The sequence below is a fragment of the Bos grunniens genome, chromosome 17 (assembly GCF_055505025.1).
Source record: "Bos grunniens cultivar Pamir isolate PY7600 chromosome 17, Bosgru_T2T1.0, whole genome shotgun sequence".
NCBI classification, from domain to species: Eukaryota; Metazoa; Chordata; class Mammalia; order Artiodactyla; family Bovidae; genus Bos; species Bos grunniens.
The window spans coordinates 70,481,590-70,499,185 of record NC_141181.1 but is presented as its reverse complement, the minus strand read 5'-3'; the positions used below and the strand labels follow the sequence as shown (position 1 = coordinate 70,499,185).

Here is a 17,596-nt window from a genome sequence, read left to right as displayed (position 1 = left end):
CCTGCCTCCTGTGAAACCTGTTTGCAGGTCAAGAAGCAACAGTTAGAACCAGACACGAACAATGGACTAGTTCAAAATTGGGAAAGGAGTACATTAAGGCTGTATATTGTCACCTGCTTATTTAACTTATATGCAGAATACATCATGAGAAATGCCGGGCTGGATGAAGCACAAGCTGGAATCAAGACTGCCAGGAGAAATATCAATAACTTCAGATATGCAGATGACACCACTCTTATGGCAGAAAGTGAAGACGAACTCAAGAGACTCTTGATGAAGGTGAAAGAAGAGAGTGAAAAAACTGGCTTAAAACTCAACATTCAAAAAAAGAAGATTATGGTATCCAGGACCATCATTTCATGGCAAATAGATGGGCAAACAGTAGAAACAGTGACAGACTTTATTTACTTGGGCTCCAAAGTCACTGCGGATGGTGACTGCAGCCATGAAATTAAAAGATGCTTGCTCCTTGGAAGAAACGCTATGACAAACCTAGACAGTCTATTAAAAGTAGAGACATCACTTTGCCAACAAAGGTCCGTCTAGTCAAAGCTATGGTTTTTCCAGTGGTCATGTATGGATGTGAAGAGTCTGACCACAAAGAAGGCTGAGTGCCAAAGAACTGATGCTTTTGAATTGTGTTGGAAAAGACTCTTGAGAGTCCCTTGGAACACAAAGAGATCAAACCAGTCAATCCTAAAGGAAATCAACCCTGAATGTTCATTGGAAGGACTGATGCTGAAACTAAACCTTTAATACTTTGGTCACCTGTTGAGAAGAGCCAACTTATCAGAAAAGGCTGGGAAAGACTGAAGGCAGGAGAAGGGGACGACAGAATGAGATGGTTGGATGGCCTCAATGACCATGAGTTTGAGCAAGCTCTGGGAGACAGTGAAGGACAGGGAAGCCTGGCGTGCTGCAGTCCATGGGGTCGCAAAGAGTCAGACATGACTGAACCACCACCATCTAGCTTCCGGGCCCCACTTACCTCTACTCAGCACCAGCTGGGCCTCCCTGACAGCCCCGTCCGCCTGCTCTCGGTAATACACCTGCACAGATGCTGCCTCCCGCCACTCAAGCAGGACCTGAGGGGCAGAAGCAGAAGAGTGTGGTCATGGCACGTCCCCACTTCCTGGGGTCAACCCGGCTCTGTGGGTGGCTCCTCATGGAGTGAACGGCATTCATGTGGGCTCCAGGAAGTGCCCGCGGTCCACACAGACCCAGGCCACCTTGCCCAGGCCCCTCGCAGGAAGCCCTGTGCCCCAGGCGATGGGCCCAGATGAGCTGAACTTCACACAGTGCCGTGAAGACATCAAGGCTCACTTGGGCTCCCATCCTGTGTGTTAAGTGGAAGCTTCATGTCACGTGCGACATACGTGAGGCACACGTGAAACCACAGTAACAGGACAGAGGGTGCCTGCCGCCTGCTCACCACACAGTCACGAACTCCACTCCCCAGAGGCCGCCTCCCCTCCGAGCCCTGACCGTCCTTCCAGAGCAGGGCGCTCACGCCGGCCTGTGAACTTCCCCGAGAGTAGACTGGACCCTGACCACGTGGAACTGCTGTTTGTTCACAGAGGCCCCAGAGCTGCCAGGACAGCCTCGGGCTCCCAGCAAACTGCCTTCTTCTGAAATGCCCTCGAGTCGAGGACCACCTCCACCACGGCATGTGCGTCCTGTCACATGACGTGACTTGTTCCCATGCACCCCCAGCATGTGGAGCCAGGGCACCAATTCCTGCCAACTGTGACCAATGACCTCACTTTCCAGGAGGCTCTACGGAAAGCCCCCGAGGCCATGAATCCCGCAAGGCCAAAGAGCAGCAGGGGTCAGGGAGGCCTCCCCGTGATGATACGAGGAGACAGAGGCGTGGCGTCCCAAGGGAAGGTTCCACGTGTGTGGGCAACCCTGGTTCTGGGGAGAGCTGGTTCACAGTCAGTATACACCCTGCCTTTGTTTTACGGATGTTGGTTCAGAATTCAGTAAAAGGAGTGAGTACACAAGCCCGCCTGCTGGCCCAGCTGTGTATGTGCAGAAGGGCGCTGTCTCTTGTTCTGGGCTCCTCGTTCAGTTCACACCTCTGGAGGCACTTCCAGGCCGCCCCCTGCCAGGAACGCGGCCCCAGCCCCCCGGCGGCCAGCTGGCCCACAGGGCTCACCTTGGAGCACAGAGTCCTCCTGTAGTGAGCTGCCGCCCGGGACATCTTGTTTGCTTCGTCTGCTTGGGCCATGGCATTCTCTCTCCAGCGACGTAACACATGCCTGCGGGCACACGGGGGGACAGGGTGACCTGGGGGTGGACAGTGCGAGGCTCTTCTGCTTGGTCGTGAATCGAGGTCTCCCCACACCCGAGCGTGTCCGTCGCACGGACGATTTACGTTGACTGCACACCCCGCACGCGGCTGAGCGGTGCCGTGGGAGCACCACGGGCACCACGGCCTCGTGCATTCAGGCGCCACGGGGAACACAGGGCTGCAACCCGGTGACGACGACAGAGGCGCTGCATCCACGGTGAGAGAGGTGCAGACGGGAAGACTGAGGAAGGCACGCACAGCCCGGAACAGCAGGTGCTGAGCAGACGGAGGCAGGGGAAGAGCACCGCGCGGCTGAGGGGCGTGAGCGAGCCCACGTGCGAGACGCAGACGGGCCCAGAGGCTGGAGAGAGGCCTAGAGCAGGGGTGGGGGAGGGCAGGAGGTGGGCCTGGGAGGGAGCAGAGGTGACAAGGTACCTCCCGCAGGTCTGAACGGTCAGGGAAAGGTACTCAGATGAACAAGACACGCGGGAGATGGCACAGGTGCCTCCCAGAGGCCCCGCTCAGCACACAGCGTGGGTTCAAGACACGTGAGGCCCCAGTGAACAGCACCAGCACTGGAAACACCGAAGCCTTGCTCTCAGCAGCAGGAGGCAGCCAGGCGTGACTGCCAGACCCTGGCTGGGGTCCCCCCAACCTGCCGCGGTCTGCAGCCTGCTCCCCGGTCCCTGGGCTGTGCCAGGGACGCGCGGACTCACCGCAGCAGCCGCCTCTTGTGCCGGCTCTCCCTGGCAGCCGCCTCCTGCAGCACGCTCCGCACCCGGCTCTGATACACCTGCAGATGACCAGGAGGACTGGAGGACCTGGGCCGCAGCACTTGTCACCCTGGGGCAGCCGCAGGGGTACAGGGCCTGTGATGCCCAGAGCAGGCAGCACAGAGGGTGGGGGGAGGCCAGGAGCCCACCCAGGAACAGCGAGAGGACCAGCTATGCCCTCACCTGGTGAGTCCAGCCCCCAGGCCCCTGGCCCCCGGGGAAGGACAGAGAACTAGCTCAGGGGTGTAAGACCCACTGGCCAGGGCACTTGCTCTGAGTCTTGTGGAATTACTACCTCGGGAGAGGCGGGAGGAACAAGGAAGGGGAACAAAGTCTTCGGAATCCCCCTCCCTGCCAGCCGAGGAGGTCTGGGGGACCACGGCATCGCGTACCCCCCAGGTCTGCAGCGCCCTGTGCAGCAAGCTGTGCTGGTGGTGCAGGTCGGCTCGCGCCAGCTTCCGCCACTCGGCACTGCGCAGGGCCCGGCGCTGCGGAGAGGAGAGAGCCGGCCGCCGCGGGCCCAGGGCTGAGGGGGGCTTGGCCGTGCCTCAGTCTCACTCTTGGTTTGGGGAAGCTCGGGTAAAGTGGTTATTAACCCCAAGCCCAGCATCCTCCTCTGTAAACACGCAGTTCTTAGAGGGCTGTGAGGATGACATGGGGCAAATGCCTCCTGCGGGTCAGTGCGAACCAGCAGCAGTGTGAACATTTTTCGCCCTGAAGAGGACGTCTGTGAACCGTTAGACCAGGAACTTTAGACTCAGAGCGTCCAGGAGGGACAGCCTGGCACCTGCCACAGCGGGGACCTATGCCCAGTCGTCTCATGAAACCAGCTGGGCACTCACCCCAGCTGCCGCCCGGCCTCCCGCACACACTCAGGGGAAGGTGGTTTCCGCGGGGCCATGGAGGAGACCCTGTGTTCGCTCTGAGTCACCCTGATGAGGCTCCACCCACCCACAGCCCCAGGCGGGCAGTGCCCATGTGCCAAGGCCTCACCTCCCGCCACCTGGTCCAGGCCCGGCGCAGAAGCCACGCCGCGTGGAACTGTGCAGCCCGCATAGTGCCCGTCCTCCTGCAGGGAGACAGCTGGCACTCAGCCCAGACCCTGTGAAGGCCCTCTCGAGGGTTACCCCACTGCAGCCGGGACCCTGCCCAGGGGGTCTTAAACATGCAGGGGAATCAAGACCTTTTGGGAACAGCTGACAAAGGATTTGGGCGTTCCACCCAGAACAGCACTCATGCAGCCCGATTTTTGTGGACAAATTCACAGGGCTCTGTGTTCGTGTGGGAACAGGTAACTGAGGAGGAGGTTCAATGTGGCCAGAGCTCCAGAAGTGAGAGACCCTCGGAGCACAAAGCAGATCAAGAGAGAACCCAGGGCGGGATGACGCCTGCCGGGCACACAGGGTTGTCTGCCCTGGTCCCTGACTACGGGGTGTGGTGAAACTGCCATAGTCTGCCCTGGCCATGGGTGCTTCAAGTGGCCCCAATCAGTGAGCAGGATGGAGCTGACGGGCGGGACCTCAGGTCCATAGGCCCTGCTGACCAGCCAAGGTCCTGAGCCCAGAGATCCATGAGCACCCCAGGAGCCTCCCACTGCAGCCCCAGTTTTGCTTAGACGGTTTCAAGTTGAATTTCCGGGACTTAAGACCAGAATCCAGGCTGACACGACCACCTCCCCACCCCCCGGCAGACGCTCAGAGCTAACAGTCTGCCACTACAGTCAAAGCTGCCCCGAGTGGGTAAGGGTTTCCAAGGCACGAGTAGCCACTCACTCTGTTCTGAGCCCTCGGGAGCCCTCCCTCCAGACACAGAAGGCCTTCCTGAGCCGCCCGAGGTGGTGGTGGGCACAGGCCAGTGCATGCTGCTGCTGCTCCAGGCGGTGTGCCGCTGCCTGCTGGCGCCACAAGGACCATGATTTCTGCAGAAGGTGCTGCTCTGCATGGAGCACAGCCTGTGGCAGGAGAGACTGGAAGGGTCACAGAGGCGGCGGTACGGAAGCCAGGAAAAGTCCAGGCCACGAACGATGACCAAGGCAGAAGAGCTGGACATGCAGGAGCTGGGCGGGCCCAGAAACCATCTGCAGAGTCCACTGACAGACAAGGAAACAGATGCCAGGCCCTGCCCTGGCCTCGTGAAGCCTGGCTGCAGGCGGGTCGCCCTGCAGCATGGGTCTGTGTCCAGCAGCATCCTCAGGGGCAAGGCGCCAGGTGGAGACCTGAAGCAGGCCCTGAGTGTCCCAGCACCTCCCTGGGGGGCCCCGGGGGAGCCACTCACCATCCTCTCTGCCAAGCGGTGTTCTCGATGCTGAGACATCTTCTGACACCAGATGGCAAACACCTGCTTCTCTAACACCTCCCTGAAAGAGTGAATAACAGGAGAGCACTTAACTCCACAAGAATGATACGTTTTTTTCTTGGGTTTTTTCTCTTATATTAAGAGCCAAATAAGCCCAGGTGGGGAGCAAGGAAAGCAGACAAAAGCCAAACCCCCCAAATGACCTGACACATTCCACACAGTTTCCGGCCTCACCCACACGGCGTGAAGACGATTCAGGCCTGGAGACCCTGTTTCTTCCTGCGCCCCACGCTCAATTACCCACAGTGCTCGACGGGCGCAGGGAAAGCCCTTCCAGTCCCTGCTGAGCAGCCAGGCTGCTGCTACCCACGTCCTTAGGGCAAGCAGTTAAAAACAGAAGCCGGAAAACCCAAAGCTGAGCTGGGCCCCAAGAAAAAGAAGTTCAAATAAGTATTTCAGGTGAAGTGGACAGAGAGATGGTCTGCACCTCTGCCCAGGCCTACCTGCACACCGTGAGTGAGTGAGTGAGTGAGTGAAGTCGCTCAGTCGTGTCCGACTCTTTGTGACCCCATAGACTGTAGCCTACCAGGCTCCTCAGTTCGCGGGATTTTCCAGGCAAGAGTACTGGAGTGGGTTGCCAGATCCAGAGGATCTTCCCAACCCAGGGATCGAACCCGGGTCTCCCGCACTGTAGGCAGACAGCTTACTGTCTGAGCCACCAGGGAAGCAGCACTGGGACAACTGGTCAACAGCCTGCAGGGGCTGTGCCTTGGCAAAGCCATTAGGACTGATGCTGGGGGACGGGAGACAGCGACCCTGGTGTTTAACCCGTCGGATACACCACTCAGAACAAAGAGCTGCACTTCCTGCCAGGACACAGCAACCCATCCGTCCACGTGTACAAACTGGGACAAGATGCACGAAGTTACTGTTTCCAGGCACCGCAGGTGTGATCATCGGGGGACAGGGAACGTGCAAGGTGAGCCCCATTTCGCCTGGGGGGCACCTTCTGGACACTGGGGTCAGGGGAGGGAGGCCGAGGAGAGCACGACAATCTCGCTGAGCTGAGGCAGAGACCACAAATTATTTCTGGGAATCCCCAAATCACAAATTATCAAAGGAAAAAAAAAATCAAGGAATTGGATCGTACTGAAATTAAACACTCCCGCTCACAAAAAAATGAAAACAAAACACAGTTAATTCACGTCAGTACATATATAATCACCTACTTTGCTCTCAGTTAAAATAAATAGTTAGAAAATGAAAAAGCCAGCCACATCCTGGAAGAGAGTATTTTCAATACCGTAGTCCAACAAAGAGCTGGTATCCAGAAAATATTTTTAAAATCTTCTACAAATCAGTAAGAGTTTTTAAAAGACACACAATTCAATTCTCTTAAAAACTAGGAGAAAGACTTGAACGGACACCTCCCAAAAGGTATAAAGTGGTCAGTGAGCATGTGATAAAGGCCAAAAGGATCAAAACCTGTCTGGTATTCCAAGGATGAAAATCAGCTCAGACTGAAAAGCGTAAATGCAGCTCGACCATGCATCAGGTCTGGAGGACTCCCACACTTGATGAAGCCAACCACAAGCCAAGCCTGCTTCTCCCTTGGTGACGCGGCAGCTGTCAGACGCCACGAGGACCCCCTTGTCCTCAGCAGTGATGCCCAGATAAGCTCTGCTGTGACCACTCACTCCCGAGGACACTCACGATGACAATGCTCCCAAGTGAGTCCCCACCTCTCAACCCGCCCCATCTGGCCTCAGAAACAGCGATCCATCCAAAAAGGAACCCTCTTTCTCTTAGAGCCTCCTCGGTTACAAATTCCCTTCCCTCGTGTACAGAGAGCAGCACTCCAGAGCTCCCTCCTTCCTGGCAGTCAATCTGACTTGGTCAAATTACACATGTCCTGTTTCTGGCTCATGAGCTTTAAGGAAGAGACGTCACTTTGCCGACAAAGGTCTGATCAGTCAAGGCTGTGGGCTTCCCCGACAGCTCAGTTGGTAAAGACCCCGGTTTAATTCCTGGGTTGGGAAGATCCACTGGAGAAGGTAGGCTACTCACTCCAGTATTCTTGGGCTTCCCTGGTGGCTCAGCTGGTAAAGAATCCGCCTCCAATGTGGGAGACCTGGGTTCAATCTCTGGGTTGGGAAGATCCCCCGGAGAAAGGAAAGGCTACCCACTCCAGTATTCTGGTCTGGAGAATTCCATGGACTGTCAGTCCATGAGGTCATAAATAGTTGGACACGGCCGAGCGACTTTCATGGTTTTTCCAGCAGTCATGTAAGGATGTGAGAGTTTGACCATAAAGAAGGCTGAGTGCATCACCAACTCAATGGACACGAGTTTGGGCAAACTCCAGGAGATAGTGAAGGACAGCAAAGCCTGACGTGCTGCAGTCCACGGGGTCACAAAGAGTCGGACAAGCCTTAGCGAGTGAACAGCAACAATCAGGCTTTAAAGAAATGCTGTACATCATTAGTCCTCAGGAAAATGAAACTGCTCTCCACATACCCACTGAAACAGCAAAGCTGAAAAGACTTCGAGAGCAATGTTGGGGCTTCCCTGGCAGTCCAGTGGTTGAGAATCTGCCTTGCAATGCAAGGGACACAAGTTCGAGCCCTGACTTGGGAAGATCCCACATGCTGTGGAGCACCTAAGCCCATGCGCCGCAACTAATGAGCCTGTGCTTTAGAGCCCTTCAGCCCCAGCTACTGAAGCCTGCATGCCCTCGAGCCTGCGCTCAGCAGCGAGAAGCCACTGCAATAAGAAGCCCACACACCGCAACTAGAGAGCAGCCTCCACTCGCCACAAGTAGAGAAAAGCCCACGAAGCAACGAACACCTAACACAACCAAAAATAAATAAAAAAATATTCTAATGTTGGTGAGGATGCTGGAGCAACCAGAATCCTCAGGTTTTCTGGTTTGAGCAGAAAATGCTATAGCCACCTACAAGATTAAGCAGATGCCCACCCTCTGACCCAGAAGTCTACTTCAAGGTATCGACCCAAGAGAAGCGAAAATGTGTTCCACTAAAACAGTGTCCACAGTAGCCTTAGGTACGACGGCCTCAAACTGGAAAACAACTCCTATGTTAAAACAGATCGAAACAGTGTCTTAGACCCATACAATTGAATACTACTCAGCAAGTTAAAAACAGCTATAGATACATGCAATAACCTGGCTCAATCTCAAAAACATTAGGCTGAACTTTAAAAGACTCGAAGACACAATAGAGCAGGTACTATATGATCCCACTGTGCAAAGTTCAAAAGCACACAAAAACGAACCTAGAAGGGCAGAACGCAGAACAGGGATTACTCGTGCGGGTAGGAACTGACTGGAAAAGGGCAGGAAGGAACTCTCCGGGATGATGGAAGCATTCTGTATCTCAGGTGGGGTGCTAGTTATCCTGCAACGCAATCTGTAAAAATTCAATCTACTTGCTTAACATCTATACCTTTTAGTGTATGTAAATTTTAGCTCAATTAAAAAAAAAAAAGGCAAATGGTATCGCCTCATTCTCAGTATAATGTTTCACTGGCTGGTTAATAAAACTATTTAGTCATAATTCATGAGATTCCACCATGAATTCAGTTTATATTCCTGAAATATTTTTTTAAGTACCCCAAGAATTATGGAAAGATAGAACATATGCTTTTTTTTTTTGGAACTTTGATTTGCTAAACTCGAAACCAAACCCATGGACATCAATTTACCTTAAGAGCCACAAATCAGTTCCAGGGGATGGATTATCCTACTCAATGGTCATGGCAACCCTGTGGGATATTATCACTTCATCTCCATTTTACATTTGAGGAAACTGGGGCTCAGAGAGACTGAGTGACTTGCCCAGAGCCACAGAGCTGCCAAGCGTGCAGTGTGGTCTGCACTCAGTCGGGCCTGTCGGCTTCTAAGCCAGGTTCCCAATCACTCCGCCTCCTCGTGAACCAGGAAGGCAGGAACCTGAAAAACTGAGTTTTCTAAAAAGATCCAACTAAACCCAAAGAAGTAAAGTCTAGATCTTTTTCGCCAGCCTTCAAGCCTCCATCTGACTCCCTACCTTGATTCGCCCTCCACACTTTTGTCTCAAGTGATGGTTCTAAACTCGCCCAAGGCTGACGCCAATCACATCCCTTTTAGGAGCTCCTCTGGGCTGCTTTGAAGGTGCCCTCGATTTCTGGTCCTCATAACATCCCAAAATACAAACAAGCAAGCAACAGAACCAGCTCATTTGTAAAGGAAACGTGTGTTGTAGGTAGTGAAGCCATTTGCTGAATGCCTCTTACATTAGACCTCAGTACGGAAACTAAGGCAAAGCCCCTCTCTGCAGCAGAGGGGGCAGAGATAAGTGCCAGCCCACGCCAGCCTCTCTGCTTCGTGGCCACCCGCTAAAAGCACCTCCTTGAACTTAGTGTACGGAGTCCAGGATTCTGGCTGACCCTCTCACACCAGCGTTCGGCGCCTCCAAAGCCAAGTGCAGGTCCACTTCTCCCGGAGCTGGCCCCCCCGTGTGTGCCCTAAGTGATGCGCACCGCGCTCAGGGCGACATCCAAAGTGTCACTACTTCCACGCACCTGCCAAACACCTGTCCGCGATCTACCTCCCGGAGCTGGTCCCCCGTGTGTGCCCTAAGTGATGCGCACTGCGCTCAGGGCGACATCCAAAGTGTCACTACTTCCACGCACCTGTCAAACACCTGTGCGCGATCTACCTGCAGGATCAGGCGGCCTCTCAGTCTGGCCCTCCTCATCCCACCATCCACTCTCCCCCACCCACAAAGCAAGCCTCCCCAGGCACACCCCTCAGCACCAGCTCTGAGCCCTGGAAGAACCTGTGTTGACACTGTGAAGACACAGATGGTCTGTTCTTTAGGACTGTTCTCCAACTGTCCCTTAAGCATCAGTCTCTCCTCCTCACCAAGACTGAAAGTTCCTACCAGGTCCTAGGGCTCCAAAACCACCGCAGATGGTGACTGCAGCCATGAAATTAAAAGATGCTTACTCCTTGGAAAGTTATGACCAACCTAGACAGCATACTAAAAAGCAGAGACATTACTTTGCCAACAAAGGTCCGTCTAGTCAAGGCTATGGTTTTTCCAGTGGTCATGTATGGATGTGAGAGTTGGACTGTGAAGAAAGCTGAGCACTGAAGAATTGATGCTTTTGAAATGTGGTGTTGGAGAAGACTCTTGAGAGTCCCTTGGACTGCAAGGAGATCCAACCAGTCCATCCTAAAGGAGACTAGTCCTGGGTGTTCATTGGAAGGTCTGATGTTGAAGCTGAAACTCCAATACTTTGGCTACCTGCTGCGAAGAGCTGAATTCATTTGAAAAGACCCTGATGCTGGGCAAGATTGAGGGCAGGAGGAGAAGGGGACAACAGAGGATGAGATGGTTGGATGGCATCACTGACTCGATAGACATGGGTTTGGGTGAACTCCAGGAGTTGTTGATGGACAGGGAGGCCTGGCGTGCTGCAGTCCATGGGGTTGCAGAGTCAGACACAACTGAGTGACTGGACTGAACCAAGTCATAAAAAGACCTTCCTCCTGATCCAGCAGCAAATGTTTGGACTTTGGAATCAGGAAGACCTGAATGTAAACACTGGCTGTTGTTACACGGTGAGTCATTTATCACTTTGAACCTGTTCTCTCCGGGCTGCTGTGAGAAGGAAATTATTAGTGGAGATGATGTCGTCACAGGCAAATGGGCTTCTGTATTTTCCATTCTCCCCTCGCACCACACCTACACCTCTGTGGCCGCCAGTTAGTCATTAATGACCTCTTCACTGTACTCCACTAATGGGTGGCGCAAACCTGCTCTCGGCAAGGCTGCCCCCACGGGAGCTAAAAGGATGGAGTTCTGTCCATCCTAACTTTGCTGACAATATTTTCAAGGCTTCAAAAAGTCAGGTTGAGGGACTTCCCTGGTGGCCTAGGAGTTAAGAGACCGCCTTCCAATGTGAGGGACACAGGTCCCCGGTTGGGGTTGACAAAGGTCCCAGGCTGATCCCTGGTTGGGGAACTAAGATCCCACATGCCACGGGGCAACTAAGCTCACACTGACCACAACTAAAGAAGCACCCCATGAAGACCGCATCCATCGAGAGGGAAAAGATGATCCAGCAGAAGAGGAGCCAGCATTTCAGGGAAATCACGCTCAGGAAAGCCAGCCAAGGTGACGCGACGTCCAGCCACACCCCGATCCGGGACGCTGATGGGCAGCTTTAAAGCAGCTCACCGCGGCTCGTGATGCGGGAAGGGATATAAAACCAGGGCAGTTCTCGAAGCACTTGTACACAGATGGGCAAATGTTTCCCCAGGGGAAACACGGGCTGTCTCTTCCGGGCAGACAAGCTCAGTGAGCCTACAGTGTTCAAAATCCAGGAAGAACCCGGGCCGACGGTGCCAACAGGCTGAGAAACGAAACAAAGGGCTGCATGGGCAGCAGCAGACCTGGACCCGAGACACGTGGCCGGAGAAGAGCCGCGCGGGGTACCTGTGAAAGCACGCTGCCCGGGCCTCGAGGGCTCGCTGCTGCTGGCGCCACCGCCAGAGTCTCCTCCACGCCTGGAAGGCTGCAGGCAGGGCTCTCTGCTGGAAGTGGCCGTCTGCTCTGGCCTGCAACAGCTGAGGGGAAGACTGTGAATGACCATTTGCACTTTACGTTAAAAACGAAAAAAGTCTTTCCAGGTCACATTCTCAAAGGAGGACTGCTTCCGGTACAAACACCTTTTAAAATGAAAAACATGACTTCCAATTTCTGCCAACATGACAGGTGAAAAATGAAATAATAGGTGGAAAACTTTGCCTTTCATTAAAAGTGAATTAAGCGTCTCTCCCTACATTTGACCCCATATGCGTGTGTATGTGTATCTATCTAACGTTTTGTCCTATGGCCCAAGTGTTCATCCTCATTGCCCAGTTTACTGACTGTCAGCATTTAACTCAGTGACATATACGGGTTTTTTGAACCTTAAATTTATTAGTCCTCTGTCGTGTGTGTTATCAATTTTTGTTTCCACCCTGTATCTTTTGATTTTATAATACTTTTTTGAAATACAGAGTCTTTAAATTTTTATGTAATTATAAAAGGCTACTTAATCTACTATAGGATCAGTAAAATCTACCATGTGACCCAGAAACCCCACTACTGGGCATATACCCTGAGAAAACTATCATCAAAAAGGACACATGTACCAATGTTCACAGCAGCACAGTTTACAACAGCCAGGACACGGAAGCAACCTAAATGTCCATCAGCAGATGAATGGAAAAAGAAGTTGTGGTACATATATCAGAATATCACTCAGCTGTAAAAAAGAATGAATGAGTCAGTTCTAGTGAGGTGGACGAACCTAGAGCCTGTTACAGAGTGCAGTGAATCAGAAAAACGAACATATGTATGCATATATATGGAATCTAAAAAAATGATACTATCTGCAGGGAAGGACTGGAGATACAGATGTGGAGGATGGGTTTGTGGACACAGTGGGGGAGGGAGCGAGTGGGAGAATGGGAAGTAGCTTCCGCATATGGACACCATCAGGTGTCAGACGGATGGCTGGGGAGAAGTGCTGTGTGGCACAGGGAGCCCCGTCTGGCCCTCTGTGATGACCTAGAGGGATGCAATCAGGGAGGGAAAGGGGGGATGTATGTATGATTATGGCTGATTTGCACTGTTGTATGGCAGAAGCCAACACAAATTAAAATAAAAAACATGTATATTTAAATAAAAAACAGGAAGAAAAAAAGGCAACTACTGTTCTGTCCAGTTTTAAGCTGGCTTAAACTTCAGGACATTCAGAAAACTAAGATCACGGCATCTGATCCCAACACTCCGTGGCAAATAGACGGAGGAAAAAATGGGAAGATTGACAGACTGTATTTTCCTGGGCTCCAAAATCGCTGAGGATGGGGACACAGCCATGGAATTAAAAGACACTTGCTCCTGGAAGAAAACTTTTGATAAACCTAGACAGAGTATTAAAAAGCAGAAACATCACTTTGCTGACGAAGGTCCATCTAGTCAAAGCTATGGTTTTTCCACTAATCATGTACAGATCTGAGAGTTGGACCATAAAGAAGGCTGAGCGCCGAAGAACTGATGCTTTTGAATTGTGGTGCTAGAGAAGACTCTTGTGAGTCCCTTAGACAGCAAAGAGATCAAACCAGTCAATCCTAACGGAAATCAACCCTCAATATTCACTGGAAGGACTGATACTGAAGCTTCAATATTTGGGCCACCTGTTGCGAAGAGCTGACTCACTGGAAAAGACCCTGATGCTGGGAAAGATTGAGGGCAGGAGAAGAGGGTGACAGAGGGTGAAATGGTTGGATGGCATCACTGACTCAATGGACATGAGTTTGGGCAAACTCCAGGAGGTAGCGAAGGACAAGGAAGCCTGGTGTGCTGCAGCCTACAGGGCCACAAAGAGTTGGACACGGCTGAACAACTGACAAAAACTACTATTCTATGGCTATTCTATGGCTACATCAGTAGGAAGATGTACCACTGACAGAATGATACATATGCCTCCATGATACAAAATCCTGGGGTGGCGGGGAAGCATACACATGTGTGGCGGTTTTTAAGATAGGGCTGGCTGCAGGGAATTCCCTGTCAGTCCAGTGGCTAGGGCTTCCACCACTGGGGGGCACGGGTTCCATCCCTGGTTGGGGAACTAAAACCCCCATGCCTCAGCCAAAAACGGTAACAACAAATAAAACAAAACCAAAAAACAAGACTGCAAACTCTTTGATCTTCCTTTCCTTGAACCTGGGTGGACAGTGACTACTTTGACCAGTGGTGAAAGTGACACTAAGTGACCTCAAAGGCTGGGTCATAAAGAGCCACATAGCTCCTGTCCTGTTTGTGGGAACACTCTGGGAGCCCTAAGCTGCAACACAGGAAGTCTGCTACCCAGGGGCCGCCATGCTGAAAGGAAGCCCGAGCCTCTGGGGAAGGCCGTGCATAGGCTCTCTAGTTAACAGTCCCAGTGGAGCCCTGTCTTTGAGTCATTCCAGCCCCAGAACCAGGTGAGTGAGTGAGGAAACTAAGCTAAATGACTCCAACCCCCTGCCACTAGAATCATACCAGCAGAGGCCCCAGCAACACGGAGCAGAGACCAATCATCCTTGCTATGTCCTCTCTATTTTTGACACACAGAATTCTTAAAACATAATAAAGTGGTGGTTGTTTTAATCCACTGAATTTGGGGTGATTTTTTTTTACAGAGCAATAGAAAATTTTACAGCATGCCTACGTGTGTGTTTGTGAATATATGGGTACACACACTCCTACTCACACAGAGGAAAAAAACTATCAGGTTTACTCACCAAATGTCATCTTAGAGGCAGGATTATGGGTGTTTTTTTTCTTTTTTTATGTCTTTGTACACTTCTCAAATTTTCTGTGATGTCTACCTATTGCTTATGGGCATTTTCAAGTATACAAAAGAGTAGAAGCAATAATAAAACAAATCCCCAGACTTCTCACCCAGCTTCAACAACAAGCAAACATTCTCGCCATTCTTTGTAATATCACTTCTTAAATAGAAGGAAACGCATAATAAATTACATGTTTATCTTTTCTTAAAATAAAAGGCACTGATGTGTTCCTGGATATCTGAACCAAGCAATAATACCCAGATTGTTAGCTACAGGTTTTTTTAAAACACAACAGCTGAGCAGGGCTCTTACTATTTTTCAGACCGTCCATTGTGTGGGCTGCGCTGGAGGCCTGCAGAGATAAGGACTCAACCCTTGACCTTCTTCCAGTGCTGGGCCCCAGGGTCGAGGGGATCCCTCTTTTTCAGGGAGAAATTCAATGAGACCCTTTGCTTCTTTTCCACCTTGAATAAACATAACCTTTCAACTTGGTGGCTCATGTTCTTTTTCTAAAAAGACTCTTTCTTCATATTCTGTTGTGCTTGCAGTAAATGACCTTGAGAGACCAGGTGGCAATGTCTTTTCCAAAACAGCCACATAATCCAAAGGGATGTCAAAGAATGCACCAATTCTAAGCCTTTTCCAGGTGTGGAAGGCAAAGGTGACGCAGAATCGACCCAGGCCCTGATCAGTCCCAAACATCAAGCACTGGGGTGGTCTTTGGGGTAAAGTCTGAAGCAGTCACCAGCAGCTCATCTGTTTGTTCACCTGTGTCCCTCGCTCATCCAAACACAGTCAGGGCCTGCCCTCGGCCAACAGTTCAGGAGATGAACGGGGCAGGGCAGGCTCTGTGCTCAAGGAGCCTAGAGCCTGGTGGGGTGGACAGGGTGGGGGCAGCCAATGCTGGGTGATGAGAAGGCTGTGTGTGGCACAGGGGCAGGGGCCAGGGCTGACACCTGAGCTGAAAGGGCAGTGGGCAGACTGGGAAACAGAAGCAGGCAGAGAACACCCAGGAAGGACTGGCAGCTGGACTGTGCACAGCTATGAAGGGCAGAGTGGAAATAGGAACAGGGAGAAGAGCAGACAGGACCAGCTCCCAAGGGAGTCAGTATGATGTTCAAACCAAGCAACCAGCCAAGCTCCTTAGATCCATGTGCCAGACTCGAGCAGCAGATAGATGAGGAGGTGGAGAGGGCAGCAGCAAAATAACCAGGAGAAGCCTGGTTCGTGTCCCGCCCGTTTTCACCGGGGGAAGGCCAAGCAAAGAGCTGAGCAGCCCATGTCCTACTGCGAGGCCCTGCAGACATCACCAATTGAACACACACTCCCCTGAGCCTGATGTGGCCTGGAAACCCACCTTTCTCAGTTCAGCGATCAGCCATCATTAGAGGCCCTCCAGGGCTGAACTACAAGCCCCGTGAGAGTAGGAACCCTCTGTGCTTTGTATCATAGCTGCATTCTCAGGGCCTGGCTTGGTCTCAGGCATAGCAGCTGTTCGGTAAGCCTTTCTCCACCTGCCTCCTCCCACCACCGCGGGCACCTGTGTCTCACGTGGTTTAGCTCTGGGATATGGGACTCAGGCTCTCCACCTTCCCCGGCATCTCCCGAAGGTCCCACGGGATGAAGGGCTGGCTGAGGACAGTCAAGATGTGAACAGAATGGCTTATACGCTCATCGCCTTCATAGAGCAGCTGTGCTGTCAAAGCACATGGAGGCAGGGATGGGAGTCATGCAGACCTTGACACTCCTGGAGGGCCCTGGGGCAGAACCTTGAGCTTTTTAGCGCCCTTGCCTCCAAACCAGAACACCAGGCCTCCTGACACAGGCCTTCCCTAAGAATCTCTCCAACACCAGCAGATCCAAGAACGTGCGCCAGCCAAGCCCGCTGAGCTGAGGAACTCTGTACCTGCTGGGATCGCCTCTTCTGGGTGGACTGTGACCACAGCTGGAAACACTTGCGAAGCAATGTTATTCTGAAACGAAACACAACACAAGGGAGTCACCCTCCCACTTCCAGGCTTCTAAACTTTTGTTTTGACTTTAAGGAAGGTGAATCTGGGTGCAGGTACTTCGGATTTCTGACATGAAATCCACCAACCCCTGATTTTGGACTGTGGCCCGATCCCCAAAATTTAACAGCTTTCTTGTAAACCAAACTGGACCACCAAGGACAGTGGACTTGGAATTAGGTAACATGTATGAAATCCCCCCAGTATGCTGAGCTTTCTGGTTTTATGGCGAAACTCTGGGGTCTTTTAGGACCATGTTGGTCTGTGACATGCCTTCACATAATACCAAGATTGAGAACCACACTCAGCTTTGTAAAACAGGACTTATAATAGTAATATACCCTGGCAGCTCCGATATGAGTCGGCTAAATACTGGGATTCTCACTGACTCATTAAAAAGTGCTCCAAAATTGGACCCATAGCTATGCAAATTAAGTTATACTCTTGGGGGAGGGTTTATTGAACATGTCTTGCAGCAAGAAAGTGAATAAAAAGTAATAAAAAAATTTTTTAGAAAAGGGGATTCCCTGGCAATCCAGTGGTTAGGGTTCCACACTCACTGCTGAGGACCCTGGTTCAATCCCTGGTGGGGGAATTAAAAATCCCACAAGCCACGAGGGGCAGTCAAAAAAAAATAAAAAGTGAACAGCGGTTCCCTCTGAAAAATAAGACTAAGCCGTTGAAGGAAGGCGTCCAGGCAGTCGTTACTTTTTACTTTCTATTTCTTTTCTATACATTCTGAGTTTTCCCTGTGGACATGTGATGCTTTTATTTACTTAATCTAACTGAATGTTTAACTGAGGACATGCTTCACAACCTCCAAGACCAAGCC

At 51.8% G+C, this 17,596-nt stretch overlaps 1 protein-coding gene across 50 annotated transcripts in view; it reads right to left on the bottom strand.

Annotated features, from left to right (window-relative positions):
* Positions 1 to 17,596, bottom strand: part of SFI1 (SFI1 centrin binding protein) — a 95,645-nt gene that overhangs the window by 8,718 nt on the left and 69,331 nt on the right. For 22 of the 50 annotated variants that reach the window (XR_015144790.1, XR_015144791.1, XR_015144787.1 and 19 more), the window contains 9 exons: positions 16,662 to 16,728; positions 11,865 to 11,995; positions 5,341 to 5,422; positions 4,839 to 5,032; positions 4,060 to 4,135; positions 3,459 to 3,554; positions 3,010 to 3,086; positions 2,159 to 2,261; positions 989 to 1,085 (listed from right to left, as the gene is read on the bottom strand). Coding sequence is in view for 41 of the 50 variants with exons in the window: in XM_086348870.1 (XP_086204996.1) it covers positions 989 to 1,085; positions 2,159 to 2,261; positions 3,010 to 3,086; positions 3,459 to 3,554; positions 4,060 to 4,135; positions 4,839 to 5,032; positions 5,341 to 5,422; positions 11,865 to 11,995; positions 16,662 to 16,728 (923 nt within the window). In the remaining 9 variants the exon portion in view is untranslated. The remainder of the gene's footprint in view (positions 1 to 988; positions 1,086 to 2,158; positions 2,262 to 3,009; positions 3,087 to 3,458; positions 3,555 to 4,059; positions 4,136 to 4,838; positions 5,033 to 5,340; positions 5,423 to 11,864; positions 11,996 to 16,661; positions 16,729 to 17,596) is intronic. The other 28 variants (XR_015144792.1, XR_015144788.1, XM_086348899.1 and 25 more) reach the window with 7 other exon arrangements.